This window comes from Periplaneta americana, chromosome 11 (assembly GCF_040183065.1).
Source record: "Periplaneta americana isolate PAMFEO1 chromosome 11, P.americana_PAMFEO1_priV1, whole genome shotgun sequence".
NCBI classification, from domain to species: Eukaryota; Metazoa; Arthropoda; class Insecta; order Blattodea; family Blattidae; genus Periplaneta; species Periplaneta americana.
In genome coordinates, this window is record NC_091127.1 from 152,439,603 (window position 1) to 152,463,991 (window position 24,389).

At 35.5% G+C, this 24,389-nt stretch overlaps 1 protein-coding gene across 2 annotated transcripts in view; it reads right to left on the reverse strand.

Annotated features, from left to right (window-relative positions):
- Window positions 1-23,827, reverse strand: part of LOC138709460 (ubiquitin carboxyl-terminal hydrolase 3-like) — a 60,140-nt gene extending 36,313 nt beyond the window's left edge. Inside the window, exons 1-2 of one of the 2 annotated variants that reach the window (XM_069840245.1) lie at window positions 23,561-23,827; window positions 5,670-5,817 (exon numbers count right to left, since the gene is read on the reverse strand). In XM_069840245.1, coding sequence (XP_069696346.1) covers window positions 5,670-5,817; window positions 23,561-23,651 — 239 coding nt within the window. In that variant the 5' untranslated portion in view covers window positions 23,652-23,827. The remainder of the gene's footprint in view (window positions 1-5,669; window positions 5,818-23,560) is intronic. The other variant, XM_069840244.1, reaches the window with a different exon arrangement.
- Between the last annotated feature and the right edge of the window lie 562 nt (window positions 23,828-24,389).

A 24,389-nucleotide genomic window follows, 5' to 3' on the forward strand; every position in this document is an offset into this window, starting at 1 on the left:
CTTAGCTACTAAAACAATGAAAATCTTTTTGTAGGACATCATCATTGAATCAGTGATCGGCGGAGTTTTTTTAGGAGACTCATTAGCCTGTACATCTCTATTCTCTCACTATATGCTCAGCAATATTTGTAACAAGAAATTGCAGAAGTACACGTATACGACATAACATGTTATGTCACCATTCACACTAACAGTATTCCTGCCTATTGCTAGATCCGTTGTAGTGAAAGGACTTCCTGAGAGACAAATGGAAATGACGTAGGCTGGAGGATGTGGCTTCTTGTTGCAACATTAGCAAGGTCATCCTGAAAACGGGTATCCTGCACCTGTAAGAGGCCACAAATGAACTTGGGACATCACACACTGTGAGTAAGAATGAGATGTTCCAATATATTCCCAGGGAGCCGCCAAGTTTTCTTAACTATAACTGGTAATATTAAACAAAATAAGTATATGAACAACATTCAAGGAAATCAGCTTCATGATTATTTTTAATTTAAAACTCTGAGCAAAAATAGACATTTTTCATAATAAAGGCAGTAACACTTATAAATTCAACTCATTGTTGCAGTAGCAGCAGCAATATTATTTTCTTCAGCAATGCTTTCAATTGCTGTTAATTCACTGTAACTATTGAAAATACAATACAGAAGATAGGAGAGAGAACACACAAACAATTATGCAAATCTAGTCTTTCAGGTAAAGCTCCCTGTAAAGCAGTTTTGAATAATTTCAAGGGAAAAATTGTTCCGGGGCCGGGTATCGATCCCGGGACCTCAGGTTGAACGTACCAGCGCTCTGCCAACTGAGCTACCCAGGAACTCCACCCGACACCATCTGAACTTTCCCCTTTATATCCACACAACTCGCGTGGGCTGACGAAACGCCAGAGACCCACATCGAGTGCACACAATCTCTATGTGACTTGGAATTGTGGTTTTCTGTTAACGTACACAGTTGTTCACGAGATCTCGCGACAGAAATGTTATGTAAGCTTTGATCAATTCGCCATCTGTCTCTCTCTCTCGAGAAACTGTTTCATTGAACAAGCTTCAATAATTCTGGGGGGGGGAAGACGATGTAAACCACAGAAACACATAAGGATTAACATTTTACCAAGAAGCACTACTTCACAAACCATAAATTTTTCTAAGTCACAGGTACTAACTACACCTTGGGATCGTCTGCCAGTCCCTAGGACTCGAACTCGAGGCTTTTGACTTCTGTCTGTTACGAGTTGGGATGCGAACTCATAATTTTTATATCAAGGTGAAGACATCAGCAGTCAAAACAAATGGACACTTTAATTTAGAAAAGAGATTAAGCGCAGGTGTGTGTGTTTGTCTCATGTTCTTATATCTCTGCACCTTATTAACAACCTGGAAAACCCAAAGGCAGAATGAGCAGTCACTGAGACCAAGTCAAACTGTTTTTTTTTTTATTTTACTAAAATGGTTTGCTGTGCATCTGCCTAATGTTAGCTGTGGAGATCAAAGTTATAATCAGCAGTACTAACTTGGAGTAAGAATATTTGATACATATTGGAGTAAGAAGTTTCGATCATCTGAGACAACAAATTATGGTCAAACTGGATAGAATCATGCATCAGCTTAACACTAAGAATTCCAGTTGATTGACAATCTTCTCATAGAATATATGTGCGTAGGATGGAAAATTGAAAATGACGCTGAAAGGCGTAAAGGTTTGCTATGCATCAGAAATCAGAGAATCTGTCATCGGTTAAGGTCAGGGTGTAAAAAATAATGATTTTTTTTTCTATTTAAAAAATGAAAAACAATGTTTTTTTATTTAAATCAGATTTATTTGATTTAAATTGGAATTTTTTAAAATTAAATTTTCGCTTATATAAATCATTTGAAACTATTCCCAGATTGATGTATGCTTCAGTGTTTATGAAGTACCTAGAATGAATAATGAAGAATCAATCAACATGCACCTGTGTTTTAATAATAATTTGAATTGAGGGTATGATACATTACAACATATTTTTGAATCAGTTCTTCTGTCTTACAGATGAATTCAACAGAAGGAGTTGTATGTAGCATAACAGAATTTCGTAACACGTTTATCTAAAATCCTATTCCTGTTCTTCACTTGTTTAGACAAGAAAGGGACTAAGTTGGCATCACTTAATTTTCAGAGATGGTCTCTTAGTGGATAGGTGATCCGTAACTAAATATCTCTTTTGTTTTGATACTGAAGGTGCAACTACTGGACATGTCTCTAAATTTTTATTTTCATTGTCAGCCATTGGAGTAGGCTCATCCTAATTTTTTCTTTATTATATTTTATGCTGTTACATTTTTGAATATGTAACTTCATTATTGCAACTATTCCTCTCATTTATAAACCATAACATTTGCATTTAGTTTTCTTGCCTTTTCCACTTGAAGTGGAAAAAATTAAACAATTTTTAATTCTCTCCAAACTGGATCACGTTTTCGGTCTGGATTACTCATTTTAAGTTAATGGCAATCTTCTTGCTACATTTTTACAAGTAGAACAACTTGATGCACTCAGTACAGTGACTCTTCTCTTAGCATAGCAAGTTACTACTAGACGTTAACTAAAAAATGATATAAAACAAACTGAAAAGAAAAAAAAAAAACAACATTCTGAATTAAAAAAAATGGACTACAAGCATTATACAACTTACTACAAGAAAGCGGCTGCAAAAGGGTATCTATCGGATACAGGAGCCATTAATCCTTCCCATTGAAGGCTTTATGGAACCAACCTGGACAAATACCCAACGTCCCATCCCTACCTTCCCGTGGTGCAGCTGTTAGTAAGCATAATTTTGCAAGCTGAACTAAAGGGAGGGGCTACTCATCAATTAGCACTGGTCAGCTTGATGAGTTAATGACTGAATTTGGTATAATTTTCCTCTATTCAATACCTAATTCCCTCTTTACCCTTTCCTATCCAGTCCTCTGACTGAACTCTTACTTTCTTCGTCCCCGACGGCATTAGAGAATTCGAGGCCTAGGGGTTCTTTTCACTTTCCTTCCTCCTCTTTCTATTTTTCTGTTCCTAGTGCTGACCTGCTATGGCACTAAAATCGTCCTCCAGTGGCTTAAGGAGGGGAAGCTGGTGATCAACAAGATCTCCCAGCTAGGTCCAATGGACCCGTCGACCAACAGCAGGTGTGGTCCTCCAGACATTCTGGGGGTTGTGTGTTAATTAAATAGCCACCAAAACGTTAAAATATGGTGTTCACTTAAATCGGCTACAACTTGCCATTTTCACAGTTAATTCCCGATTTACCACGAAAATCGTCTGTAGCTGCATTTAGATTGGCAACAGGCCATGATTGTTTGGCCAAACACCTGCATAGAATTGGAATATATCAGTTCCCTAACTGCCCATTGTGCAACTCAAACCAAGAAATGGATTCAGAACACCTCAAAATCTGTGCTTCTATGGCTGACCATGATAATATCTTTGAAAAATATTGGAGTGCAAGAGGTGAAATGACTTTATTGTCAAACACCTGGCATTAGAAAACAACAACAACAACAACTACAAGAAAGCAAACTAAGTTTAATTATTTACCCAATGGGTATGTCATTGTTAACATATAGGATGTATCTGTAAATTATTTACTTACTTATGGCTTTTAAGGAACCCAGAGGTTCATTGCCATCCTCACATAAGTCCGCCATCGGTCCCTATCCTGAGCGAGATTAATTCAGTCCCTACCACCATATCCCACCTTCCTCAAATCCATTTTTATATTATCCTCCCATCTACATTGGCAGCCGGGTAGCTCAGTTTGTAGAGCAGCTGACTACGGACTGGAAGGTCCAGGGTTCGATCCCAGGTGGTGATAGGATTTTTTCTCGTTGCCAAACTTTCAGAACGGCCCCGAGGTTCACTCAGCCTCCTATAAAATTGAGTAGCAGGTCTTTCCCGGGCATAAAAGGCGGTCAGAGCGTGGTGCCGACCACATCACCTCATTCTAGTGCCGAGGTCATGGAAAGCATGGGGCTCTACCTCCATGCCCCCCAAATGCCTTCATGGCATGTTACGGGGATACCTTTACCTTTTACCCATCTACGTTTCAGCCTCCCCAATGGTCTTATTCTCTCTGGCCTCCCAACTAACACTCTATATGCATTTCTGGATTCACCCATACATACTACATGCCCTGCCCATCTCAAACTTCTAGATTTAATGTTCCCAATTGTGTCAGGTGAAGAATAAAATGCATGCAGTTCTGCATTATGTAACTTTCTCCATTCTCCTGTAACTTCATCCCTCTTAGTCTCAAATATTTTCCTAAGCACTTTATTCTCAAACACCCTTAACCTCTGTTCCTTTCTCGAAGTTGTTGTTGTTTTCTAATGCCAGGTCATTTGACCTCTTGCACTACAATATTTTTCAAAGATATTGTCACGGTCAGCCACTGAAGCACAGATTTTGAGGTGTTCCGAATCCATTTCTTCCTGAGAGTCCAAGTTTCACAACCATACAGAACAACCAGTAATATAATTGTTTCATAGATTCTAACTTTCAGCTTTTTGGAGAGCAGACTGGATGACAAAAGCTTCTCAACCGAATAATAATAGGCATTTCCCATATTTATTCTACGTTTAATTTGCTCTCGAGTATCATTTATATCTGTTATTGTTGCTCCAAGATACTTGAATTTTTCTACCTCTTCAAAGGATAAATTTTCAGTTCTTATATTTCCATTTCGTACAATATTCTAGTCACGAGACACAATCATATACTTTGTCTTTTCGGGATTTACTTCCAACCTACTCTCTACTTGCTCTAAGTAAAATTCCCGTGTTTTCTCTAATAGTTAGTGGCTTTTCTCCTAACATAGTTACAACATCCGCATAAACAAAGAGCTGATGTAACCCATTCAATTCCAAACCCTCTTTGTTATCCTGGACTTTTCTAATGGCATATTCTAGAGTGAAGTTAAAAAGTAAAGGTGCTTTAGTCCACAGTGAATTGGAAAAGCATCTGACAGAAACTGGTCTATACGGACTCTGTTCTACATTTCACTGAGACACTATTACTTGAAAAATTAATAATAAACATAATTTTAAAAAATAATTTAATTCTTATAGTCATATTTGTATTCACTTATCATTCTCTCATTGGGGGTAATACATTGTGCTGCATACGTGTACCCAAGTCAAAAATGGAATTAAAACACTGCCAGTAACGTCCAGGTAGGTCCTAGAATCTAGATGATGATGTCTAAAGATAATGGAAACCAATCCAAAGCCTCCTCCTTTTTTTCTTTTTTCTAGTATTAAGGATTACTGAAAACATTTATGTTCAAAAAAATGTATAAGTTACTGGTAAATCAATATTATAAAATCTTCATAAAGAAATCAATTTCATTACTGAATAAATTCTTTTACATATCTTTAACACTGAACTATCATAATATGATTCAACAGTCTAGATGCCTGATTTTAATGTGTATGGATGAAACTAATTCTTTGTAATTGGAGTGATGATTCTGTAAGGAACTTAAAGCTAGATATATGCATCCTCGATGTAGGGAACTTATTTCTGTCCTGACACTTTTTGCTAATGATTGGCCAGGTTAGATACATATTTGTAGCAACAATTTACAATAAAGAAGGTTTATACTGATATTATTCTGTAAACTTTTCACTTACCAATACACTGCCAAGTTCACACACTGCATACAAACAGTATGATTATCATGTTGTTCATAATGATCCTTTGCATGACCCTTAATATAGCGACCACAATTCACCATGCCGCAATGTAGACACAACCATGGATCTTGTGAAGTTGAGCAAACTGTAAAGAAAATGTATCAAGTCACGTTTAATATACAAATATTTTTTTATATATAGGCCTATTACAAATGAATACTATTGTTAGTTATTTTCAAATCTTGAGATTAGCTAGAAGAGATGGGGTGAATAACTGAAGTTTCTGGAAGAGATTGTAATGAATACCTAAATATGTTTTATTTTTCAAAGTTGAAACATAATTTTGAAAATAATCCAGGTGTGGCAAGAAAAGATCTCTGTAAGTTATACTTAATGTATACTTAAAAACTGTTATTTAATCATTATTTATATATCGATACGTTTATAAGTCTCTTTTGCAGTATTTAATAAAAAAAAAAAAAAAATCAATCAATCTCTCTTGTTTAACAAAAATTGTGGGTGCACTTATTTTGCAAGTGACCATTAATTTGAATATTAATATGAAAGATCTCCTTCGTATATCGGAACCATCAGAGAAATCCTATATTTCATAGCTATATTCTAGTAAAAATAGATGGTTTTCAAGTTCCACATTAATTATTTATGACACTCGAGTTGTTAATCTCTATTTTTACGAATACATACTGTAGCCTATATGCTGCATTATCTGAATATAAATTATTTTTTCATACCATATCCTGAAAGTTATTTTAATAGACAATGTCTCTTATTGGTTCACGTATTTTCAAGACGAAGTTTTGTTCACCACTGTGAAGTAATGGTTAGCTTGCCTGACAGAGAAACAAGAAGGCCAGGGTTCAAATCCCAGTTGGGGATTTTTTCGAGGTTTTCCCTTAATCACTTGAAGCAGAATTGCTGGGTAACTTTCGGCATTGAACCACGGACTAATTTCGCCTTCATTAGCATCATTTCATTAATCATCTTTAACAGTTACAGGTTAACCAGAAGAACATGGTGGATGTAGTTCCGGGATTCGCCTACAGATGCCACCTGTCTGCAGGAGCCACACATACACCAGAAGTCCACACCTGTGGAGTAATGGTCAGCGCGTCTGGCTGCGAAACCAGGTGGCCCGGGTTCGATTCCCGGTTGGGGCAAGTTACCTGGTTGAGGTTTTTTCCGGGGTTTTCCCTCAACCCAATACGAGCAAATGCTGGGTAACTTTCGGTGCTAGACCCCGGACTCATTTCACCGGCATTATCACCTTCATATCATTCAGACGCTAGATAACCTAGATGTTGATACAGCGTCGTAAAATAACCTAATAAAAATAAAATACACAAGAAGCTTGAATAAGCGAATTGCGGTTTAACAGAATAGTGTAAATCCCTTGGACAGATGGCACCTTGGTAGATTGCGGAATTGATGGCTGCACATCTCTCTGGTTAAGGATGCAAGAGATTCAAGTATGTGAATTGCGAACAGATGCCACCGATCTCAGAAGACTACAAACGGACATCACAGGGAGGCAGAGATATGGTCTCCTGTCAGACCTGGATGTTGTGGCTGAATTGATACAATGGTACCGAGAAGTGAATCACATGCTTGAAAAAAGTGATCCTAGGGTCTTCAAAAATCATCCCAATATAAAGAAGTTGCACTACAAGTCTAAAGGCTGTGGTGCTTGCCCAAAGGGCGCTCTTCCGAAGGAAAAAAAAAATTAAAGTTCAGATTAGTATATTTTATAAAATTAAATTTTTATTTTCCTTGTTATACTGTCACAGCAGTTTAACAATCTGATTTCATCTGGAGCTTGATTCCAAGATTTTTATACTTCTGTCAGTCTTTCATGTAACTTTGGATTTGTACGTTAGAAAATCTCAGGATTATTTCCTTCTCGTTCATTATCTTGTTACTTGGTTTTGGTTTGGACTAAATTGCTATTAAATGTTTTTTTTTTATTGCAAATAAAGGTACATTAATATTTCACTAAAAGCAGTGTCATGTGGAAAACATGACTCGTGCATACTGAATATAAACAAAACCCACCCAATAATTGAAAAAAAAAAAATGATGTATGCCCACAGACAAATGACAAGCCGAAAATCACTTTTTTGCTATTACAAAATCAGTATTTTCATGCAATCGATTGTGATATCACTATACTTTTCTCTTTAAATTACATATAATGAGAAAGTAAAATGACTCGGGAATTTAATACTGAATCTTACTGGAAGTACAGAGTCTTCAGTGAGGATGACTGTACGTCATAGCTGGAAGTATACTGTTTGCCGGCAGAGTCAGATATTCATACCCCTTTAAGTCAAGTGCATAGACTCCTCATGCAAATCACAATAATAATCTATCTTCTTCATAGAAGATGTTGGAAATTATGTCCTTGCACCACCACACATCTCTCATTCCTTGTAAGAAAATTTGCATTAACATGTATCCGCTCATCTTCTGCAATTGCTACAATTTCTCTTCTTATATTGTCTTTCAGTTATTCCAATATATGGGAGTTATTCCAACATATGGGAGATATTCCAACATACGCGAGTTATTCCAATACACTTTATTTTATTTTTTTTTTTTTTATTCTCCCATAAATAGAAATCGCATAATTATGGTATTACAAGAATATCCATTGTAAGATCTCGGAACTAATGTTACTTACTTACTGGCTAAGGAAACCGGAGGTTCATTGCTGCCCTCACATGTACGTCTCGGCCTCCCCAAAGGTCTTTTTACCCTCCGGCCTCCCAACTAACACTCTATATGCATTTCTGGATTCGCCCATATGTGTTACATGCCCTGCCCATCTCAAACGTCTGGATTTAATGTTCCTAATTATGTCAGGTGAAGAATACAATGCATGTAGTTCTGCATTGTGTAACTTTCTCCATTCTCCTGTAACTTCAACCCCCTTAGCCCCAAATATTTTCCAAAGCACCTTATTCTCAAACACCCTTAACCTATGTTCCTCTCTCAAAGTGAGAGTCCAAGTTACACAACCATATAGAACAACCGGTAATATAACTGTTTTATTAATTCTAACTTTCAGATTTTTTTGACAACAGACTGGATGATAAAAGCTTCTCAACCAAATAATAACAGGCATTTCCCATATTTATTCTGCGTTTAATTTCCTCGTGAGTATCATTTATTTAAATTTTGTTACTGTTGCTCCCAGGTATTTGAATTTTTCCACCTCTTCAAAGGATAAATTTCCCATTTTTATATTTCCATTTCGTATAATATTCTTGTCACGAGACATAATCATATACTTCGGAATTAATGTTACCTAATAAAAAATAGCCATGTACCACTTTATTTGTTGCAGCTACATGATAATGTGAGTAGAGTAAATTTATGGTGTGAAATAATGTTAATAATGGCTCTACTGATCCACATTTAATTTTTTTCACGGATGAAGAATGGTTTTATTACATGGTCATATAGTGATGATACTGGAGTGCAGAAAAAAATCAATCTTGTACATGAAATGCCATTGCATGACAAAAAATTGGTGCATGGTACATAGTAAGTGTTTACAGAATTATAGGGCCTATATATATTTTTTAAATACCGTGAATTCACAGAGGTACAGATAACATAATCACAGCATTCCTAGAAAAATTATCTGCTATTGAATGTACATAGGCATTATTTCAACAAAGATCCACTACAGCGCATATAGCTGATCTCTCGTTAGCATTAATTGTGGAAACTTTTGACAATAGGGTCATCAATAAGGGAATATGGCCAGTGTGATTCCCAGATCTTACCATATGTGGTTTCTATTTTTTTTATTCTATTTTATTTTAGTAGGTTATCTTATGACGCTTTATTAACATCTTAGGTTATTTAGCGTCTGAATGAGATGAAGGTGATAATGCCGCTGAAATGAGTCAGGGATCCAGCACCGAAAGTTACCCAGCATTTGCTCATATTGGATTGAGGGAAAACTCCGGAAAAAACCACAACCAGGTAACTTGCCCCAACTGGGAATTGAACCCGGGCCACCTGGTTTCGCGGCCAGACGCGCTAACCGTTACTCCACGGGTGTAGACTGCGATTTCTATTTATGGAGGAACTTATAAAATGAAGTGTATTGGAATGATCTGCATATATATATATATATATATATATATATATATATATATATATATATATATATATGTTGGAAGAACTGAAAGATAATATAAGAAGGGAAATTTCAGCAAATTCAGAAGAATGAACGAACAAATATCTAACTCTGCTAGCAAAATGTGTGCTTCCAGCCGCCATGCGTGGCTGCACACTCATGGATGAACGTCTATTTGAAGGCTCTCTACAATTACAGATCTTGTCTTGGTAAATTCTATCATTATTATGACAAGTCGTTTTGAACCAGAATTATATTTACAAGCAGCAGGACTTTCTGGTCATGTCAGCACCATAACACAAGATAAATGATACAAGTTACCTTCAGGTATCTTCGCTACAATTCGGAGACAGGTGACGTTACATGTTGTTGGACTACGTTGTTTGATATCTACATTTATAATTAAAGTATTCTGTGTATTACTCTATAGCGTAGTGGTTGCGTTCCGGCCTGGTATTTGTGAGGTCCTGTGTTCGAACACAACCTAGTGCTTTTTATGTTCTTTTCTGTTTTGCTTTTAAGAGAGAGAGAGAGAGAGAGAGAGAGAAAATATACATAATTGCTCCTGTCTCTTTTATGATTATTTTAGTAATTAACATATATTATGCTATGATTTTATCATTATTTATTATGACATTATGGCTGCAAATGGAAAGAAAAAAAGATTTTATTCTCAAAAAAAAAAAAATCTTTCGTGTCATAAACAAAACAAACTTACTGGCGTTTGCCTTAGAATATTCAAACAATTAAGCATTCAAAAAGAAAACAAAAAACCACGATTCAATATTTAGTCTATCATCTTCACATCTCGATCACATCTTGCAGTCGAATGGGTATGGAATCTACTAGTCTTTTCAAATAGTGACTGTTATCAGCCACGACATTCCAGGCATCCTGGACATAAATACATAAATGTTCTGCCCAAGGGCAGGTCTTTCACTGCAAACCCAGCATTCTCCAATCTTTCCTATTTTCTGCCTTCCTCTTAGTCTCCGCATATGATCCACATATCTTAATGTCGTCTATTATTTATATCTTTTTCTGCCCTGAACTCTCCTCCCGTTTACCATTCCTTCCAGTGCATCCTTTGGCAGGCACTTTCTTCTCAACCAGTGACCCAACAAATTTCTTTTTCTCTTTCTAATCAGTTTCAGCATCATTCTTTCTTCACTCACTTTTTCTAACACAATTTCATTTCGTATTCTGTCTGTCTACTTCACACGATCCATTCTTCTCCACATCCACATTTCAAATGCTTCTATTCGTTTCTTTTCATTTCGTCGTAATGTCCATGTTTCTTCCCCATACAATACCACGCTCCACACAAAGCACTTCACTAGTCTCTTCCTTAGTTCTTTTTCCAGAGGTCCGAAGAAGATGCTCCTTTTTCTATTAAAAGCTTTTTTTGCTCATGTTTGCAGTTTTTCTTGGGAACGAAAAATGCGGTAACTTCCCATTGCTTTCTGCTCACCACTGTCTCTTTCGCATCTTAATAGATCCCAGGGGGCCCAAACATGGAGGTGAGGTGAGTGGATTTGACTAATTGGGCCCTCCAGACTGCACCAAAATTCACCGCAAGGGTTAAATATTAGTTCTATCAGGGTTTTTGATCAGATCAGAGATCGGGAAATCCCAATTAACCTTTGTTCCCCCATCTTGAGCGAGCTTCTACAAATCATCAGAAAATCTTGGAGGGGGATTGGGCCAATTTTTCTGCAAATGTTTCTATACTTGTGCCCCGGTAGTTCAGTCGGAAGAACATCGGAATTTAGATGTCACGTCTCAGGTTAAATTCCTCGTCACTCCTTTTCATTTTATTGTGTTTCAAGATGGTATAATGTAACAATATAAAAAGAAAAAAACTAACACCAGTATTACGCACTGTATTGTTCCAAACCCAATATTAAATTTATGTTATTTATATCGCTAAAGTGCGATAACAGAATATAAATAACTTAAATATTATTTATACAGTATCACTAAAGAACGATACCTGTAACAGAATATAAATGATAAATATCGGTTTGTTTAATTAACATATGATATTATAAAATATATAATGAATTATTTAAATAAAATAACCTATTTTACAAAGAAAATGGTCATTTATATTATAATAATTACTTAGGCCTATATAAAATACAGATTATTTATATCGCGAAAGAACAATAACAGAAAATAAATAACTTGAATATTATTTATAACGCTAAAGAACGAAACAGAATATAAATGATAATTTGAATATTATTTATATCGCTAAAGAATGATTAAAAAATAAAATGAAAACCTGAACAAGGGCCGAACTCACAACCGTCGAATCATGAAGCGAGCACTCTACCACTGGTCTATGAGACGCACCTGTGGAATAATTCCATAGTTCCGGAACTGCTTCTACAAGCACATGCATCTACACTTAAGGCAAAAAGAATGGGCTGTCAACAATTTTTAAGTTCCAGATACATAACATTGCGCGTGCACGTCTCGTCAAAGCCGTAGTTCACCAGGTAACACATCATTAAACCACTTAAATTTGCTGTATTTTGTTTAAGAGTCTAAAATATGTTATCAAACCGAATGGAGGGTTGATTCTAGACACATCAGAGCCTCTGAAGAGTGAAATAATAATGAAATTAATAAATACAAAATCAACCGAAGCGAATATGAACAGGAAAACCACGTATTATGCCAAAACGACATGAACAGGCTCAGTAGCGTAAGTCGTTAAGGCAGTAGTCTGTTGAACGAGTTAATAGTAGTAGCTCAAGGCTCGAATCTCCCACAACCTTCTTTTTTTTTTTTTTAATTAAAAATTTGCCACCATATATATCTCGCAAAACTATATTTATGTAGCGACATCTCTTAGAATATGCCCAAACTCTGATAAATAATAAACCTCTCTCTCTCTCTTTTTTCCAAGCAATACTACTGTCTGTTAATAAAACATCCTGTCTCATTACGATTGAAAATGGCACAGAGACAACTTCGTCAATAAGTTATTGCCCTGGTTCGCGTAGGTTATTCTGCGTCGATGGCGGCCAGAGAGATTGAGTCCCATTGTAAACTGCTAAGAGGTGGGCTACATTTTTTTTTTACCGAGAATGGTGAAGTTGTGAAACGTCTCATTCCTGGTCGGCCGCGCATCTCTATAAGGGAAGGAAACGCCATGTTATTGAGAAAAGTTGAGAACCACCCCTTCAGAACTGCCTCTCAACTCAAGATGGCGTCCAACTTTCCATGTTCCCCACACACCGTGGGGAGGCGTTTTAGAGAGCGTGGCATACGGTGTCGAGTTGTGAGGAGAGAACATCTGACGATGGAGCATGCCGTGGACAGTCTAGCATATATGCTACTCTTAGACAGGACTTCGATTGGAGAAATATCATTTTCTCCTACGAGGTAATTGTCCTCCCCTAGTTTATCGTATGATGATCACAGATACGATTAACGCTTCATGAGGCGACTTAACAGGTCGGATCGTGTGAGCAGCGCGTGTTGGGGGGTGGATGTCATACGATGGGGCAGGACTTCTGGAACGCATCCACGGTCGGTTTACAGCAGAAGTCTACGAACACATTTTGGCAAATGTAATGATCCCTTCCATCCGAGAATAATATCCAGAAGGAACACTTTTCTTCCAGCAGGATAATCACCCAGTACACATCGCCAACCGGATTCAAAGATGGTTTACGAGGACGCCTGATGTCGACCTGATCGACTGGCCTCCAGAATCACCAGATATGAATCCGATTGAAAATTTTGGACTACAGTCAAACGGATCATATGCTCTAACTGGGCAGAACAACCACCCGTTCGGATAGCTGACGAATTGTGGAACAGAGTTTTTATTTTTTATTTACGTAGGTTATTTTACGACGCTTTATCAACATCTTGGTTATTTAGCGTCTGAATGAGATGAAGGTGATAATGCCGGTGAAAAGAGTCCGGGTCCAGCACCGAAAGTTACCCAGCATTTGCTCATATTGGGTTGAGGGAAAACCCCGGAAAAAACCTCAACCAGGTAACTTGTCCCGGCCGGGAATCGAACCCGGGCCACCTGGTTTCGCGGCCAGACGCGCTAGCCATTAATCCACAGGTGTGGACAACAGAGTTCTAGAAGCATGGGAGGTGGCCATGAATTTAGACCTGTTCCATAATCTTGTGGACTCCATGCCGCGCAGAATGAGGGCAGTTGACGCAGGTGGTTTGTGGACGAGATACTAGTCCCCACCACAGGCTTTTTTGCCAATATATTAACAAATTGTTTGTTTTTTGTTTATTTAATTATTTATTTAGGTTTGATATGCGTCCGGTTTTTTAGGATGTGAAACAAGTATTTTAGTTTATACAGGCCAGGTCTCGCTTATTAATAGCCTACAGGTGATGGGCAATAATATTTTTAAAAGGCAGGCATAACGAAGTTTATGAACAAATGCCATTTCACATTTAAACTAATAAATTAATTAAAAACTAGAATGAAAAAAAAATCATTTTTCCATACCAGGAGGCGAACTCACAACTTCTGGTATGAATGTCAGACACCTTACCACTGGGCCACACACAGCTCGTAAGGTTCATTACACTGTAGACGGACGACTTTCAATGAACACCACAGCAATGCCTTCCATTGCAGTGCATTTACATGAGTCAACCGCGCGATAGAACTTAGCATTTCTATCGACCAAGAATCGGCTCATTATTTTTGCCGCTAAGTGTACATAGAATACACCAATATACCTGAGGGAATGCAATTCTGTTACCTTAATTTATTACTGCTCTTATGTCACTGCGCAACACAGAATTTATGAATATCAGAATGTAGGTGTTTCTATCCAGACAAATTTTGGAACTTCTTACGTTAATTTTAGACTCATTTCAATTCGTCTATGCTCTCCACAAAAAAGATGCCTGGGAGGGCACGTTATTTCCGTCACTAATTTGGAATGTGTATACTAGATTATGGTAGGCAGTTCCTAAATAGTAACTTTAAACTAAATATGCTATTTAGAATTAATTAATTAATTAATTGACGAAATGGGAAAATTGTAAAATAAGAATAGGTAACATAGAGAAAACAGTCTACGCTTGCGAAAAAAAATCCACTTTCAGCATTCCATCAGTAGGTACCATATTTCTTTCTTTCATTTTTTTTTTTAATTTCAGCCAGTTGCACGCAAGTTTTTAAAAACGGATCCAGTATTTTTTTAATGGGTTATTTTACGACGCTGTATCAACATCTAGGTTATTTAGCGTCTGAATGATATGAAGGTGATAATGCCGGTGAAATGAGTCCGGGGTCCGGCACCGAAAGTTACCCAGCATTTGCTCGTATTGGGTTGAGGGAAAACCCCGGAAAAAACCTCAACCAGGTAACTTGCCCCCACCAGGATTCGAACCCGGGCCACCTGGTTTCGCAGCCAGACCCGCTGACCGTTACTCCACAGGTGTGGACTCCAGTATTCATCTGTGACTGTCGTAATTGTTTTTAATTTATTTTTTCTTACTGAAAAAGTTATTTAAAATTGTGTAAATTTAATTGCATATTCACAAAAATAAACTCCGTATTTGTCGTATCATACAAATGTTCTATTGTTTCTTCTGTACAGAACACTGAAATTAATTAATTTCTTTTTGTCGAGTAATGTCGATCAGAAAACAGGTTTATTTATAATAAATGTTTACTTTGTTCCTGGCTGTTATGTTAACATCTTGACCTTGCAAACTACTACTCAACGTGAATAATTTCAAGGGGAAAATTGAATTGGTCATTGCTAAAAGGCCCTTTCTCCGTATTTTTGCAAAAATGAGTTAACTACAGATTCAACATCCTTACACATAAATACACAATCTGTGCTAAAAGGACTTTCCTCAAGCCTTCATACACACGCATAGTTGAGCATTTCATTTTTCGTGTCATGCTAAAATGCCCTTACTCCAGGATAGAGGGCCTTCTAGCTGTGATCTTGTCATTTAGCGGTGTTTCCATCAGATGACAAACCTTTATACTTACTATACTATCAGCTATCTTCGTTGTTTGAAGCGGTCTGTTTATTCTGCTCTGATCTTTATTTGTGTTTTAATACAAATTATTATATTATACGCAATTTCGGCTAATTAAAATGGAGACTGAGAGTTTGAAAAGCAAAAAGAGATGTGATACTTGCAGTTGGAAACGAAATATATTAAAGAAAGCCAAAGTTAAAGGCACTGAACATGTGACTTACTCTGGAGAATTGGTGGCTGAAAGACGAACTGGTGAGGATTGTAGGTAAGTTCAGAATATTTACACTGAATCATTGACGTAAATGAATATTGCATAAAAATGTTATTTCCTTAGGCCACAAAAATCTTTATAGGCTATATAAAATATTTACGCATGCACAAAAATAAAGTCACTCATTAACTGGTGGCCCATGTTTTACAAAAGAGGTCTTTCTGTAGAATCTTATGGTAGAAAGGTACCTCGGTGTTCGAAGTTGTCATTCTCCCCTGCGAGTTATTATGAATATATGTACAATGCCACTCTCCCTCATATTGTTTCAACATCCAAGTTCATTGATGGTTGTATTAGGCATACCTTTGCTCTTTGTCTACCTGGAATTGAAAACATAGTCCTTCCCCAACATCCTACTTATGATGAATTGATTGCAATCAACCCAGACAAAATGCAGGATATCAAGAAAATTCTATGCTACATTCCCCATGAACAGTTACCTTATTATGAGAAAGTTGTAAATTCTCCACTAGCAGAACATAGAGAAAATACAGAATGAAATCGTCAAGTTAGATTTAAAACAAGGGCCTAAAACTTTGTAATACGTAATTAAAATATATTTTAAGAAGAGAAATATACTTTTAACTTGAAATAATGGTAGTTTATTTTATTTACAATTTTGTATTTTATTACAGTACTCCATTTTTAACCAAATGTGAAATTATTTTAAGTTCACTGCTAAAAGGCCCTTAAATTTGAATTTTTAATTAATAATATTATACAAACTACATATGACAACAAAATAAAAATTGTGCTTCCAGAAAGCACAAATATACCTTTATGATGGATAGTCACCACATTGCTCTACGAAGATTAATATTTCTTAAAAACAGTTTTTTTCGATTTATTCAGAACTAACATTTTTGGACAAAGGGCCTTCTAGCAATGACCAATTCAATTGTTCCAGGGAACTTTAGCTGAGCGCACCAACGCTCTACTATTTGAACTATCCAATAACTATACCAGCCACGACTCGATTTTCCCCTTACATCCACACACCTCAAGTGGGTTGACAGAATGCCAGAGCCCAACACTGAGTGCACACTTACTGTGTGACTTATATTTGTGGTTTTCTGTTATCGAAACAGTAATGCGTATTATACAAATTAGAGCATTGGCGCGCTCAGCCAAAGGTCCCGGGTTCGATACCTGTCCCTGGAACAATTTTTCCCATGAAATTATTCGAGTCAGCTTTACCTGAGAAAGCCAGATTTGTATACTATTCAAGGTGTTTAAATGTTCGAAAATATCAGCAAGTAAGGCCAGTCTAACAAGTCAAAGAGAATTGAAAATAGCTTGCATGTTCCAGTTTCTCGTCTTGCAGGTACCTGTACATTAAAGTTATGCTCGTAACTGAAAAACTATTACTCCATGGCGGTAATAGTTTAAAATACTAGAAAGTATATTTGCGTAATATTTCGTGTTATTGTTTCATCACATACTTCTAACTAGCCGTACCCGTGCGCTCCGCTACACCCGTTAGAAATAAATATAAAGTAATTACATAATTAAAATAGGACATTTGATCCAGGGAACATTCATGTTTGATAGAAGGATAAATCGTTTAATATGTTACTTAATTTAAATTGCATCCAAATAATTAAAATGCCATCATTTTATTCCAGAGATGACTCATTGGTGCAATGACAATTCCTTTAACATGTTTCTAATTTTTATTACATGCAACCATAGTTTAATGAACATTGACATCATTCAGATTTAATGTGTATACTTTATTTTACTTGTTATAGGTTTCCATTGAATTATGGTAATAACTTAATTTTAACCCTTGTTTTCTACGTATTCAGTAAATGGCGTTTGGCCCACTATGGTTCTGAACCCTTCAAATAACTTAAATTATATTATATAATATTATATTACATATATTATATTATATTATATTATATCAGAAGTTACTGTAATAACATTATAGCATTATGTCCATCTAGAGAAACTACACTTTCCAATGGTGAAATAATAATTAATTATACAAATCGGTTAATTTAGCTTCCGATATTACTTCATACAAACACAGAAACATTCTCTGTAGGCTATCTTTCATAGCTTTCGATTGTTGCTGTCCAAGGCCCCTTATAGACGAAGTCATTTGTTTTTTATTTCATTATACGGCAGTTATTAGATGGCAGTTATTTAAATTTTAAAACTCATTTAGCTCATTAAATATCAGTCCTATCAAAATTTTTCAAGGAATAAACCTTATCGCAAATTATTTTTAAAGAAACTTTTGTTATGTAACATTTTTCACAAAAATCAATAATAAGCGAGATATTTCGATTTATTTAATTCAGGCCCCCTTATAACCCCCCTTTTAAATAATGTATTTTGAATGCCATATAGCCTAAAATCTAAGTTACAACGAACATAATTTATATTCCAATTTTCATCGAAATCCGTTCATCCATTATCGCGTGAAAAGGTAACATACAGACAGACAGACAGACAGACAGACAGACAGACATACAAACAAAAATTTCAAAAAAGCGATTTTCGGTTTCAGAGTGGTTAATTATATGTTAGGACCAATTATTTTTGGAAAATCGAAAATTACCAGAAAAATTTCGGCTACAGACTTATTATTAGTATAGATTTGGTTGTTCTTTGGATGATTTCCACTGGTTTTCAGTAAAATTATAGTTGTTTTCGATTTTACAGGTTTTTGTGTTAAGTACCGATACGGTAGTGGAGGTTGCAAACAAAAGTCTAGTCAAAAAGTGGGTCGTGCCTTCAAAAAGTTGGTAACCACACCATTATGCTAATCAAGCTACGAGTAGTTTATACCTTTTGGTGTGATGAAGTACCAGTATATTATACGCGTATAAATACCGTAGTCAACAAAATCGCCTTCCAAATCTATCTGTAGATCTACTAACAAATCAGCAACATCTTCACAACCAACTCAAAATCACTACGCTTGCAATGACTCTATTTATCTAGTCTCTTTCTTTATTAATTACTTTCATCCTTGCTACATTGACGAAGTAACATCACAGACTGAACTGTAAAAATTTGATGTTTTCAAGACAGTTATTCTGTAGTATACTGAGAATTTTCACAGTTATTCTAAAATTATGCCATTAGGAATCCGTTACATTATTTCAGTAAGTAATCGTAATAAAATGTTACATGCTAGTACACACCTTACAACTTTAAATTATCTAAGGGCTATTAATATTTTACCTTACTTACTTACAAATGGCTTTTAAGGAACCCGAAGGTTCATTGCCGCCCTACATAAGCCCGCCATTGGTCCCTATCCTGTGCAAAATTAATCCAGTCTCTATCATCATATCCCACCTCCCTCAAATCCATTTTAATATTATCCTCCCATCTACGTCTCGGCCTCCCCAAAGGTCTTTTTCCCTCCGGTCTCCCAACTAACACTCTATATGCATTTCTGGATTCGCCCATACGTGCTACATGCCCTGCTCATCTCAAACGTCTGGATTTTATGTTCCTAATTATGTCAGGTGAAGAATACAATGCGTGCAGTTCTGCTTTGTGTAACTTTCTCCATTCTCCTGTAACTTCATCCCGCTTAGCCCCAAATATTTTCCTAAGCACATTATTCTCAAACACCCTTAACCTAAGTTCCTCTCTCAGAGTGAGAGTCCAAGTTTCACAACCATACAGAACAACCGGTAATATAACTGTTTTATAAATTCTAACTTTCAGATTTTTTGACAGCAGACTAGATGATAAAAGCTTCTCAACCGAATAATAACACGCATTTCCCATATTTATTCTGCGTTTAATTTCCTCCCGAGTGTCATTTATATTTGTTACTGTTGCTCCAAGATATTTGAACTTTTCCACACCTTCGAAGGATAAATCTCCAATTTTTATATTTCCATTTCGTACAATATTCTGGTCACGAGACATAATCATATACTTTGTCTTTTCGGGATTTACTTCCAAACCTATCGCTTTACTTGCTTCAAGTAAAATTTCCGTGTTTTCCCTAATCGTTTGTGGATTTTCTCCTAACATATTCACTCATCCGCATGGACAAGAAGCTGATGTAACCCGTTCAATTCCAAACCCTGCCTGTTATCCTGAACTTTCCTAATGGCATATTCTAAAGCGAAGTTAAAAAGTAAAGGTGATAGTGCATCTCCCTGCTTTAGCCCGCAGTGAATTGGAAAAAGCATGAGATAGAAACTGACCTATACGGACTCTGCTGTATGTTTCACTGAGACACATTTTAATTAATCGAACTAGTTTCTTGGGAATACCAAATTCAATAAGAATATCATATAATACTTCCCTCTTAACCGAGTCATATGCCTTTTTGAAATCTATGAATAACTGATGTACTGTACCCTTATACTCTTTATTCAAAATATTTATTATTAGAGCAAAAAAGAAAAAGCTAAAGTTTATGGTCACACTTTCCACATGAACAAAGTCGTAACTGAAAATGGACAAAATCCGGCATATATAGGCTGACCAGATTTCTGGTTTTGGTCTGGACAGTTTTCACTCAGCTTCAATCGCGAATTGTTCCAATTTAACTTGTCGACTCCTAATTACTGCTCAATTGAGATTGTGGTCTAGTTCGTTACGAATCGTGACACTACTGCGAACGTTCTATCGCTTCTCACTCTCGAGTTAGTGCTTCGGCTGTCACATGACCCGCCAATTTGTGCAACTTCCCTCCTCCCCATATCGCTAGATGACGTCAGCTGCTTCATATGTCGATAGCCATTTACTTCAGTGGAATATAGCTTGTAGTTTGACTGAACTTATAGACGTATTCACGTCAAAAAGTATAAAAATTAATTTGTTCCCATATGTATCCATTTCCTCAGCAGTTACAAGTGGTGTCATTCAGCCAGTTCGCAACAGTTGCCTGAACCACTTGTTAAATGAGTTGTAGTTTGTAAATTCTTAAAGTTTAAGAAATTAGCTCTTTTACAAAAAGGAAGAACATTATTTCAACACAAAATTCTCCACAAATTAATATCACAATAAATAATGGAAAAAAATAATAATATAGCTCAAAGCATTCGATCAAGTTTTTTTTTTATTATTATGTATGGAGTCCCTTAGAGAAATTATGTTTGTAAAATTTAATATAAGACATCTCGTGTGGATTTTCACGAGTATTTAACTTACAGAGTGACTAATAACATTCCTTGCTCAAACAAATTGGGTCATCAGAGAAGTACCAACAATCAGGAAACCAAATAAGGTATAAGTTATTTATAATCTGCACAATTAAATAGTTCCTATTTTACTTTATGTACCAGTACTGAAATCCAATGTTCTTCTTAATATTTTAGAATACGGTAATCATTTTTTTAAACCATTTCCCATTTTATTGGGTGTTGCCTAACATATTGATGATCTTTATATGAAAGTTATATAATATTGTATTGCCTAGATTATTTTTTTTTCCTTTTTCGTTTTGAATCCAAACTTTGATACACCGACTCATTATAGCTATGTTGTAAAATTATGGAATTCTTGGTTTTATTTTGACGTAAGTTAATTTGTTTTAAATTTTCTTTTAAATATATTTTGTTGAACCAAATCTTATTGTTTATGGATTCAAGTTTCAGCTTAGTATTTTAATAGGTACTGATTGACCGTTATGTTCATCATTGGGATTGTTATTTTTTTTATTTTATTTTTTTCGATTTGTTAAAGGTCAACGTGATTCTTATAATGTTTTAAAATACTTAAAATATAATTTATCTTAAAAATCTTTCTCTATATAACAATATTGTACAGTTTCCACTTTGTGATAGTAGGCCTACCATTGCAGAGCCTGTGTCACCAGCCTTTCCACTACACTCTCAGGTTGATGTATACGCCCTCTTATTTCCTCATTTATCTTCCAATCCTAGATATCTAGCAGCTTTTTCTAAGACAATCCATCTCTACCGCAAAGCCTTTGTTTCTGCCTCTCCGTGAGTGACCAACTTTCACATCCATACAGTAATATTATCAACAACGGTCTTAAGTGTCTTTGTTTAGTAACGAGATTAAAAAGAAAAATATTAATTTTCTTCTCCTTATTCAGAAACACTCAGCCCTTCTGTACAGATATTTCGATTATGATGCAAGAGTAAGGTCATTGCATTGACAATAAGCTTCTGACAAATTACCTCAAAATTTTAATGCATGTTTCTGAGGCAATATTTCAGAATTATAATCTATCACACAGTAATGTCATAATGCTGATTTCATGTTTACAACTAAAAGTGAAGAATATCTTAATATTTAAGATCTGAATAAATGTTTTACGTTGTTTTACCTTAAAAATTAAGCGCTCAGCCGCCGAAACATTAACCTGACCTACTATTAAGTTAAAACCTACAAAATCTCTTTTATATTAGTCGGGTAGCCAACTACCTACCAAACAATTCATCATAATGATACCACTACAAACATTGTTTTCTATTCAGTACCAAGTTATTAGTGAAGTTAAAGAATAGGACTAGATAGTATGACTGGGATTACTGTCATCTTGTTTATTTCAGAACAAAGTCTTCTTCCTGATACAAGTCCTACAGTTTTGCACTATTTATGGTATCTATGGCAGTAGGCCTACATATTTTCATAGTCCTACAAGCATGATAATAATTTTAATAATCCTGGAGTTCTGCAGCTTATAGGGAATTTTCATATCAGTTAACTGGACTATTAACGAACAAATATAAATTAATTGCTATATAAATTTATTTATTCACACAATAGGTCACAATAATGGAAGAGAATATTATTTATGAAGAGGACATTACTAATGTAAAATGTCACTGAAATGATCCTCAATAAAATTACATTTACTTCGATTAACAAGACTTATCGCTGTACCAATAAAAGGAATAATATTAATAATAAAAATACACAACATATTTATTCATGAAACGTATGATGCTACTATTTTCTTACTCGGAACAAAAAATCAATAACCTTAGGCTCGGTTCAGAACAGCTGATGGGAATGATATGCTGACTTCTTTTGAAACATATGACGTATTAGCCACAAATATAACGTATAAGTTTTTAATAAAGTAACGTATAACTGTCAATTCAAATCGATTTTTTCGGATTATTATAATATGGCAGTTTTAATTCGTACAAAGGCTCAGTTCTAACAGTACCGTAACGGATAGGTTAGGTTATATGAACAATTTTGACAATCGTACGTAATAGATTGTTTATGATATTTATAAATAAACTTTATATTTCCGAGTCATTTAATAACTGCAACAATGTAAATTACATCAATGACTAAATTTATAACAATCATTAATTGATCCTGTCAACAGACATCATGTTAATATTCATAAATCAGTATTAATAATTTAAAAGTTTCAGAGTAGATATCAATCGAATTTTAAATCCAAAATAGTACATATTTAAATTCATGTTAATACATCCAAAAATATACGTAGAATACATATATTGGGCCTACACTTACCTGCGCAATGCCATTCCTTTGTGACATCGGTGCTTTCTTTGCGGAGATTATTTTGAATTTTTACACTTACAGCGAGATGTGGGCACTCCATTTGTGTTTTCAACTACGAATTCATTAAAGTCCTAGTTTAGTTTTAATTATTTATATAATTATCACACTGATACGATGTTTCGAACAGTATTTCCTACTCCCCATCCAATCTCGACCCAAACTACGGGTCACAACACTCGAGCTCAAGAACCTGTTTGTATCCTTGCGCGCTGCCAAAATCGTCTGCATGCATAGGTCGAAGTGGAGGATTTTTTTTTTTTTTTTACAAATTAGTGACGAAAAAAAATTATAGTAACCTGTGACGGACAAAATATAACTATGAAATACTAAAATACCACACAAATTATTTTCCAAAGCAATAATTAAATCAATATTAACTCTCTCTAAATATTGCATTTACATGTTCAAGGTCTATGGACTCTATACAGCTTTAAGATTTGTTATGAATCTTTCGTTTTCTATAATTTTACGCACATCATTCCGAGCGTTTCAAGCACACGTCTGGGCTTTTATGTAAGTCGAATTACCGTAATACTGCATTCAGTGTTGCTAACATTTAATCCAAAAACATCCTCCACATTTCTCATCTGTTTAAATATCCCCATTCACTAAAGATTAAACTATGTAAAGCCACTCCTTTACAGCCAATCACTACCTTCACCATTAAGGCACCCATACAATATTTATTAAATCATTAAAAAGGTCAATTGTTACAAATACATTAACTTTCTTGTCCCTATTTAGGTTATAACACGTCCTGTGGTGGAATGCCACTCAT